This window comes from Amblyomma mixtum, chromosome 3 (assembly GCF_055824585.1).
Source record: "Amblyomma mixtum isolate Tamu chromosome 3, ASM5582458v1, whole genome shotgun sequence".
NCBI lineage: Eukaryota > Metazoa > Arthropoda > Arachnida > Ixodida > Ixodidae > Amblyomma > Amblyomma mixtum.
The window spans coordinates 334,247,990-334,258,404 of NC_143014.1; the positions used below are offsets into that span (position 1 = coordinate 334,247,990).

Below are 10,415 nucleotides of genomic sequence, written 5' to 3' on the forward strand. Positions count from 1 at the left end.
TCCATACTGTTCATGAAAACAATGAGCAAAAGATAACAAAAAAGACCATTTTATGCACCATACATAGACAAGCCCTTATAGTGCATTGTCTTTTGCTGCAAAAACTGAGTTGAAAAAACCCTGAATTATGAATCTTTGTTTTAAGAAACCTAGCTGAATTGAAGCTAAAAATTTTTTTCCGTTTCTTACTCTCTGAATTTAAAAAAAATAAAACCCAAAAACAAAGAGCCCTATCTATATACAAACAAGCATCAGTGAAATGTAAAAAAAAAAAAAGAAAAAGCATCTGTTACGAAGAATCTTTCACTAGTACATGCATTTTCCCACACAAAACAGTAATGCGAGGGGGCCATAAAATGAGCTCCTCAGTTACTGACACTTTTTTGCTTCCAGGGATGTACCCAGTGCTGCATATGCTACTCTTCCATTGCTTAGACATATGTGTATGAGTGCATCATTGTATCAGTGCATCATCACGTGTGCACTGGACTGAAGGAAAGAAGAAAAAGAAGTAATACAATTTATGCATTACCATACAGGCAATACATGAGGGCAGAACAATTTAGCCCAAATCTCCAATCAGGGCAGAGGGCTCAGTGCAATCTTAGCCTCACACAGCACCACAGAAAATATTAATAGTCTGATACAACTTAACACTGCAATGAATCTCCACCCACATTCAAGACTGCTGCACAGAATTCCTCCGCAACAAAAAAGTAGTACAAAATTTTTCTTGTTGCCTAAACAAGAAGCCAACTGCCATTTGAAATTAAAGGCCAAGAATTTTGATGCTTCCTGTTTGATATCACCAAACACTGAAATGACTGAATTTTTATGGTGCAAGGGCATCTAGGGCCAAACAGCGCCATGGCACAAGGCGTTTTCGTCTTCTCAAGGTGGGGTCGAAGACTCATTTCCGAAGCATTTCAACCTAAAGAAGCTGAGTACCAGGCAACGGGAAAGCTTCTATATCGGGCGGGTACCCAGCAGCACTGGGGATCGAACCCCGCACCTCCCACATGCAAGGCGGGTCCTCACACAACTAGGGCACCACTGCAGTCAGTCAAACATCAGAAAGGTGATTCTGTTTACTGTTGTGGTTGGTCAGCGGAGTAATATAGGATGCCGCGGACCATGGGCTACTCATGTCCAACTGCTGTTTAAGTTGTACCTAGCAACAATACACAGCTGCAAGATGTATTTTTTTTCTTTTCTAAGCTAGAGTTGCTTTCAGCACACTGTTGCAACTGCAGTTAGCACAGGATCTCACAGCTTCTGCAACTTACAGTTCCTTTTCCATGGTTTCCTAGCCCTGCAATGCCCAGCCTTTCCAGGTTGCTTGGTTCTTTCCTTCACTGGAAGAAAGAGAGAAAGGTGGGAAATGACAAGCAGGCTGAGGGGGTTCTATGAAATTCGTGTCAGATTGCCAAACTTCGATGAATGAGCTCAAGGGGCCACTACAAGGCAAGACCTTGGTTTGGTTTTTGGTTTATAGGGGGTTTAATGTACCAAAGCGACTCAGGCTATGAGGCATGCTGTAGTGAAGGGCTCCAGAAATTTCAACCACCTCAGGTTAAAGACCTTTAACGTGCAATGACACTGTACAGTACACGGGGCTCCACGGCCGAAATCGAACCCGCGTCTTTTGGGTCAGCAGCCGAGTGCCGTAACCACTGAGCCACCACGGTGGCTTGAGGAAAGACCCTGACTAAGCAATGTTTCATTAAACTAACACCAGTATGAATAAGGACTATAACCTTCTGCAGCAGAAAATCCTAAATTTTGCGGATGAAGAATTAAGAATCTGCGAAATTCCGCAGGAAGCAGTGTTATGCATGAAAGAAACATGCAAGCTTATTTTCCAAGCACATGCCTCACATGCTGCAGAGGTCCCTCTTCAAAACTTGAATGTGGCTGTTGTAACTCCGATATCAAGTAATGCTTTCCTGTTATCTCCACTCAAAGAATGAAGCTTGTGTGATGCTAGATCTCTACAATTAATGAATGATCCCTCTGCTTCAACAAGGTTGATTGTGAAAGACAGATATTTGAGCTCAGTGGAAGAAAAGGTTGGGGTCACTCCCATTCCTGCCAAGAAAGGCAGGACATTGAAGTCTCCACCCTGTTCGTCTTTCTCAGAGAGAAACGGTGCAATGTCTGCATCACTACAGTACACTTCTCGAGCAGTTTCCAAGTAGACCTGACACTTAGCAGCTAGGACTGGTGGTTCTCAACTAAGCCCAGGCATGCTTGCAAACTGCAACCTTATTCCTGGTGTAATAACTGCAATCTTATTTTTTAAATTTTCCTCGGGCCTCAAATTCCCTCTCATGTTATATTCGTGAAATTAAGTTAAATTAGTCCTTTTCCCATGGTTCTGTCATTCCTACTGATGTCTGCAACAACAATTGTATCAAAAAATGAGAATTTGGCTGCATAAACAAAATCCCATCGAAAATGCTTAAATCCACGATTTTTGCAGAACCGCGGGAAAACTGGGGCCATGAATACTCCAGGTAGGTAGGTAGGTACGCAGGAGACACCAGAAAGGTGGCTTCACTTTATAAACATCAGTAACATAAATTGTAATTGTGAACAATTCACACAGATTGTCAGCTGACTTCTTTAATATGTCCACAACACATAAGAAGGAACAATGAATAACCTAAAATGCTTCTTGTTTTACACCAATTAATCTGTACATACATACTTTGGCACCTGCAGCAATTTGATAGCAAATAGCGAAATCCATCAGTCAACTATTCAACTGAAGAAATGCCCGTTGCAGGCATATTTCAGCCTTAGGCAAAAATTTCTTGTTTTGCTCGTGCCTTCACTTATGCATCAAGTCACCTTCTTTTATACTTTCTGCATCTGTGGAAGCTGATACTTCAACTCTGCTTTGATACATGGAATTTGCATTAACTGGAAGAACTCTATGTTTTTTTTCCTACCTAAAAAAAAGTAAACATTAGTACCCTTCACTGTGCATGACACACATGGTATCACGGCTGAAAAATTATGGCAGTGCACTTGTCTGGCTGTTTGTCATTTACCTCAGCAGAACCCTCACTACTGTGTTCTATGTCATTGGTAATCAACGATTCATTGATTGCACGTGGGCAGTTTTGGCATTTGTTGAACAGCATTGTTACTGTACATACACATTTCGGCTTCTTGGAAGTTGCAGCAGCTTGACATGAACGGACTGTTAGCGGGTGTTTCCATATCAAGTAACTGTAGTCAAACACCGGTTGCAGCTTTTCATTAGGACAAAATGACCTTTGCAAAATGGCAGCAGCATTGAGTGACCCTCCACAATGCCTCGACAATGGTGCCTCAGTGATAAACTAGAAAATTGAACTCATAAAATCCCCCACTAACATTATCAAAATGTCAGGGCTGAAACCAGAAACTTCCCCATGGTGGCTGATGACCCTATGTTTATGTGGAGAGGGGAAGGTGACAGAAAACATTCAGCATGTGCACAGGATCAGGCCCATTTTGGAAAGGAACAAAAAAATCTGTCTCAACGTAAGGTCTTTTGACCTTCAGAGTTTAAACCCCCCAAGTGCAGCATAAAGCCACAGCAGAACAGAGATTGCACCAATGAGTGAAGAATAACCACTGTGTGCTACATGGCAACGGCAACCTACATAATGAAGAATCCCAGCAGCAATTCTGTGTTGCCGTTGAGATCTTTCTCGCACACACACACACATAAAATAAAAAAGAAAATTAACACAATCTAATGAGCAAGGTATAAAGACACGTGCATGTACACTTTGTACACGTGTGCCGCCTCTTAACATTGGCAAGTTTCATATTCAAGCAAATGTTGAGAGTTGTACTCGCAATAATACGCAGCACACACGAAAGTTCGAACTCTTTAGATGCGTTCGTGTGAAACTGAGGGGTTTGTTGCATATACGCACAACACTGTAGTTCGCTAAACGCTGAAAAAATGCAACAAATGTTCCAACTTCTGCAAGGTAACAAGATGGAATAACTAGAGCATTAAAAAATTTTGGCCAAGGCTGCACGAGCATTAGATGTTAATATTTTTGCGTTGTTAAGTACCACACCACAAATTCTTTGCGTGTATACAGTCTTCAAGCACTATCATCCAGAACCTCTGACCCTTCATTATGCATCGCCTTTCATTTGCTTCCGTACCTTAAATTATGGTTATAGGCAACAACAAACACTTCACGGATCACACCTTCCCTTAGTGGTAAAGCCACCTTTTGTTTCAAACACAATTGCTTGTTCATATTTCTGCTTGTGGGAACATTAGATGGCTCTAACATTGGCAGAAGGAATCGCTGTGAGCCTTAGGTCCTGGAGTCAAACCCCAGCCACAGCAGCCAAGTTTCGGTCGAGGTGAAATGCAAGCATGCCCGTGTGCTGTGCAATGTCAGTGCAGGTAGAACCCCAGGTGGTCGAAACTAATCCAGAGCCCCTACTATGGCTTTCTCAAAGCCCACATGCAGCCTCGCGTCGTCAAACTTCACATAATACCACAATCATGTGTAACAGGTTGCACTGAATGCTTGGGAGATGGGGCACTTGATAGATTTTGCATAAAAAGCATTTACACAAAATGAAATTTATTAGACTGCTGTCTCAATATATGGCACGCATTCATGTCATTCAATTAAGATCCATACTAAGGGAGTAATTTACTCATTGGCATCCACCAACATTAAAGACCTATTTTTCGAACACGATGTTCTGCTTGGGCATTGTTTCAACACATACTACAGTGGTCTGCCTTGCAATCTTCTGTCCTGAACCAATTATACAGTTACTACAAAATCCACCACGCAAAACCTCGCAACAGAAGAAAAAAACAAAGTGGTTCTGGTATGTGGACTGTAACGTAACGAATCTGCACGTGAGTCATGAGGAAAGCCGGCGTAGCGGAGGGCTCCAGATAAATTCCCTCCACATGGGGTTGAACTTCGCATACAAAGATCACAGTGCGTGTGCCACAGATAAGAAGCGAATACTGTTGTAAGTCGAGATGTAAATAAAACAGCAGTGACTCGCGAATGTATCTGAATGCTGTATTAATGCACAAGACAGCATTCAGAGAGCACTACCGTCAAGCACAGCTGGAAAAACTTTCGAAAACACTTGTCAGGCTCGATCCGCACGCAGGGCGCGTTTAGAAGCACACACATAAATCTCGGCAGCATTTCTAATTACTTTCAAGGTAAGGTGCTATAGCGATGCACTGTAATCCTGGAAGTGGAGCTAACCAATGTGACTCGGAGGTTTACTGACTCATTACTTAAATGCTTGAACAGCAGCAGTGTGTAGTAGCGATAAGGTACCTGACAAAGATTGTTTATCTGCAAGAAAAACAAGGTCAGTGCGTTGACGTCGCCATGACTCTGCAGTTACATGCACGGTAGACACGACTCACCAGAGGCTTTACCAACTGACGGTTGCTTCGGAGGCGTGTATGTCATTGAACTGTTGCCGGCCTTTGTGGCTTCGAGCTGGAAGAAAAAATAGACGAATAAATACCTTACACTTTGTCGGGAGACCACGATGACGAAGAGTATCCCTTCTTCCAATAAGCAGTAGCTCAATTTCACTAAATTAATGCCAGCTATCCAAGAACAAAGTTATTTTGTTCGAAACGACGTACCTGCCAGGTTGCACAGTAAAATCAGCACCATCGTCGTCATTCCCAAATAACATTGCTGTTCTTCAGGGCACATACAACTGTGGGCGTGTGCGAGCCTCTAGCAGATAGCGCGCTGCAAACTCAAGATGTTCGCAGGTAACCACCCCCCTGAGCAAGGCAATATCGGATTGGCAGCTTCAGCGAGCAGAGCGAGCATGAAAGCAAGAGAGCGAGCCGCAGGCTAAGACCATAGAGAAAGAACGAATAAGAGAGGACACTCCCATAGACCCCAGCAGCCCAGTCGATTGCAGTGCACCTAGCGGCTGGTGAGAGCAACAGGCCCAAACTTCCTGTTTCAGTTTCACTGGCACGAATTTCGAATTGCTTGCATGCTGCTCAAAACGATTTCAAGGAACCTAGCCACTAGTGAAGCCAAAGCCGCTAGATGAAGCAGCTGGCCCACACTTGTTGTTTCGGTTTCACTGGCACGAATTTCTAATTTCTAATAACAAACCGAGGCCAGCATGGTACAGAAAGGTTAGATAGAAATATCACCCCGTTCCTTAATATAGGCAAATCTGAAAGTATTAACAGAGAAGACAAAGGGCAGGTAGTCACGGTAGACACTAGCACGGTCAGCTTTGTGAGCTTCGTGTGGCCAGGGTCCATGAAATCTTTTGCAGTGAAATGGTCACTGCAAACCCTGTATGTGGAATACAGTAGGCTGGCCAGCTTTCTCAGAAGGTCGTCTCTTCCAGTGTACTGCACCCATGCTGTCATGCTGCAATGACGATGATGTACAGTCTTTGTCAAAAATAACTAGGCTGCATGGTTTGTTTCTAGCTCATACAGTATAGCTCTTACAACATCCCTGAAGCTGAAATGGTCGTTAAACATAAGGACTGGGGGCCTTCTTACCTTCCAAAACCTTTTGATCTTTATGAAAGCCACAAGGGGCTCCACTACACAAGCTAGAAGCAAACCATGCAGCCTGGTTACTTTTGACAGACTGTACCTAGCGTAAGCATAATTGCTTGAACAATATTCTTACACTTGGTACCACAAGATGTTTGCACCAGAGGCAGTTAATATAGTCACACTTTAAGGAATAAAAAATTGTGGGGTCCGCAGCAAGCTTATCACAGGCACTGACCAAAAAGCATAACTTTGCTTTCTTGAGGGGGTCTTGAATTAACACCTAAGCCGGTTGAAATAATACGCATCAGACAAAGCCAATATTGTTGAGAGCCCTGCTTGCATATCCTTTTCTGCCGCTTTTTTTACGGCTTATCTAAAATAAAAAAAAAATGTTTAGTCACTCTGCCACTGCAAGCATTCCGAAATAATGGCTCCAATATTTACTAACCCATGGTAGTAATAATTTACAATACAATACTTTACCCTCAAATCAAGAAGCCGTTTCACCCAAGCCTTCCTATTATGAAGCTAGCACTATAAATGTGAATAAACGATTTTTATTTTCACCCTTACTGCAAAAGTAGTAAGCGTAAAGAAATCCAAAACATAAGAAAGCTCAACGCACCTGCTGTACCATCGTGTACGGAAGAAACTAGTCCCTGGCTTCTTGTGCGTTCTGCCATTGTTCTGGCACCACGACACAGAGCAGTAGCTGCCGTAGGAAGGGCCGCCGGACGGCATGGCAGCGTGTTCTGAAGAATGTTAATGCATGCATGTGTTATTCTGAACAATCAAAACAACATAACAAGTCAACTTTTTTTTTATTCGAGGTGTTTGCCATTAGGCATAATGTAAAAGGGAAAGAAAGTTATAAGGACTGTAAACAAGCCTCGCTTAAAAAGTTTCAAAAGTTCACGATAAAGCGATTATCATGAGTCCACTTGCGATAGTCGCTTGCAACGTCCCATCGCAGGCCTACCTTCTTTAGGAAGCGTCGTCTCACGGAAGCTGTAGCCAGGCAAGCCAACAGCAAGTGTCACAACTACGCTAAAAGTTGTTTTCATTGTAACAGCAAATCGCGCCACAACACAATATCGCTGCCACACAAATACACGCAGTACATTTTGAGTTTAAACAGGAGTTGAACGCAGGCAACCCGAAACGTACAAATACGAGCCCTTTCAGGATTTGAAATACGCGCCACGCCGCGCCTGCACAATACGGAAATATGGTGCAATGTGCTTCACCGCAAGCAACACAATATATTCGCATTTGTCACAGTAAAAGATTTCAAGACTGCACAGCAATTTGGCCTAAAACTGCACCTTACAATGATTCTATGCTGTATTCATTCGTGCTCTGGACCCCAATGCCGCCCTCAACCACTCCCTTACAATTGTAAACAAACCACCCACACGGCCACCGCGCGTCTTACGCCGTATGTTAACAGCTCACTGCGATGTAAAAACGCAACAGTTGCTTGTGCTGACTCTTTATGTCAGTATTTTCAAGCATAATTTCTCTAAGAAATGTGTCTCACCTGCTGTCCAACACGAGAGAAGTAGCTCCTGCCATAGAGTTTCTTAGCGAAGGCTGTGGTGCCTGTTCGCGTTCCTCGTCCGCATCGTAATGTAGTGCGTCAAAAGTGAAAAGAGTAATGAACTTAAAATTAAATTAAATGTTGGTCGATATTGTAGTATAATAATAAAAGTGTTTTATTTTGCAAAAAGCCTGCTTCTTTTATGCTCTTCAAAACAGGGTGCCTTCGTTTTCTGTTTTTTTTTTTCCGGCTTCTCCTATATCAGGTTTTCGCAGCTTGGCCGGCCGGTGATGTCTGCTTTCGTCTTTCGGTTTCTGAGTCTGCGAAAATGGCACCGCTATCTCCTACTCGCTTGTTTTCTTCGCCCACTGCGGCGGCTTCAAAAACATCTCCTTCTCGCCTATTCTCCAAGCTGAAGTCTCCGAAAATTTCGAAATACTGCAAGCAGGTGATTGTCAAAGTTTACTCTCGCGTAAGGAAGCGTTTCCCAGAGAAGACTGGGCGAGATGACCGGGGTGAGCCAACACCCTCTAGAGGGTGTTGGGTGAGCCCTCGGACAATTGCGAGGTTCAAGAAAGAAGGTCTGTCTACTGGAATAAGATCACCGCAAAAACGACCTAGCAAGGTGACAATATCTAGCTCTCGCAGTGTTAAATATGACAGCTTTGCACTCAATGCCACCCGACTCAAGTTACATCGTATGTATGCCTGCCTTTTCACTTCGAAAAAAGTAAACAGCGCTGTGTTTTTCTAAGTAGGTATTAGAGTTTGACAGTTTCGAGTTTAATTCTACCTAATGAATCTTTAAAAAAAATCTTTTTAATAAATAAAAAACCCAGCCAAGTGGGAGTCGAACCTTGGCCGCTTATAAAATCAACAGACAGGCGCGCGCTTCGTACCACTCAGCCACGACGCTTTTATTTTTGTCCTTCTTGCCTGTTTTGACAGATTACAACAGATCATAAACAGATGTTCTGCGCTGCACTCTCAAACATCAAGAGCGGACATGTGTTTCACTCGCGTGAGAAAATCGAAACTGTTTCAGGGAACACAACTCTCCCATAAACTCGATAACTTCATCTCCAAAACATAGCTCCTTGTACACTTCACGTAGCTTAAATATGTTTTCTTTGAAGCAATCGCGGACAGGATGCGCATCTTCATCACAGTGTCGATCGTACAGCCATACTGCTTCGCCAAATACTGTGCAGGCCAAGCAGGAAAATTACATTATATTTATAAAGATCCGGCTCAACGTCCAGGAAGCGTATCCCATATGGCGTCAAGGGTAAGTCTTTCTTTATTGTACGCTGGAGCGCGTCCCAAAAGAGCTACGCATCCCAGCAATCAAAGACGTGTTCTATTGACTCTGGTTTGTGACACAAGCTCAGCATCCCATGGTAGAAACAATCCCTTCTCCTCCATCCATGCATGTTTTAACCGGCAACGTCCCAGTGTGTAACTTGAAGAAAAACGTCTTCACACCCGCTGGCACCACCATTTTTCGTACTCTTTTTAAAACATTTCCTGCTTGGCCTCCACTATCGATAGATTGGCTCCGGGAAGACAGAGTCAAGCAAATCTTTTAACAATTTCTTACGCGTGAAATTAGAAAGATATTCCAAACTGAAGCGCGCATTAAGAAACCGGAAAGCAAAGACCACTTCTTTCAAAAACCTACTTGTATCTCATCCCGTCCACACTGCAAATAACATATAGTTTGGCAAAGCCAAAGAAAGCCTCACTTTAATAAACGTCCGCAGGAAAGGGTCGCGTTGATCTCGAAGAAACAGAAATCTTGACACCACCTGCCTTAGGTACAAGTGTGGTAAGGAAAGACCCTCTTTTCTCAAACGCAGAAATAAATTATCATGTTTAGTCCTCTCCCATGAGGACTGCCAAACAAAAACTGAGGAGAGACGATGAAACTTTTGAATGCTAAGTCGAGAGCATGAAAGGACCTGCAACAAATAGCACACTTTTGAAACCATGATATACACTGCATGTATATGCAATGTATATCATTGCATATACATGCATATACTGTTGCGTAAATCAGAGAAAATCGAAAAAAAAAATTCTCTCGGCCTAAGCGCACGTTTGTTCGGGTTCAAATTTCGCACAGAGGTTGCATTTGGTGGTCAGTTTTGTTTTATACTACATTTAGATGGGGTACTTGCCTTTTCGGTCAGAATTATTTGGAAATGCCCATCGTCTGCGGCGAACCAAAACCGAAAAGCTTCGCAGCACTGGTACCCGTCGCGCCATCTCGCAACCACCGGAGAAACGAGCTCTACCCGGGTACCGGGGTGGGCGGCG

The 10,415-nt window shown here is 43.2% G+C and overlaps 1 protein-coding gene across 2 annotated transcripts in view; it reads right to left on the minus strand.

Annotated features, from left to right (window-relative positions):
- Positions 1–8,167, minus strand: part of LOC149356012 (uncharacterized) — a 29,479-nt gene extending 21,312 nt beyond the window's left edge. For both annotated transcript variants that reach the window (XM_089584069.1, XM_089584070.1), the window contains exons 1-4: positions 8,097–8,167; positions 7,182–7,308; positions 5,432–5,507; positions 1,287–1,355 (exon numbers count right to left, since the gene is read on the minus strand). In XM_089584069.1, the coding sequence (XP_089440195.1) occupies positions 1,287–1,355; positions 5,432–5,507; positions 7,182–7,193 (157 nt within the window). In that variant the 5' untranslated portion in view covers positions 7,194–7,308; positions 8,097–8,167. The remainder of the gene's footprint in view (positions 1–1,286; positions 1,356–5,431; positions 5,508–7,181; positions 7,309–8,096) is intronic.
- Positions 8,168–10,415: the final 2,248 nt, after the last annotated feature.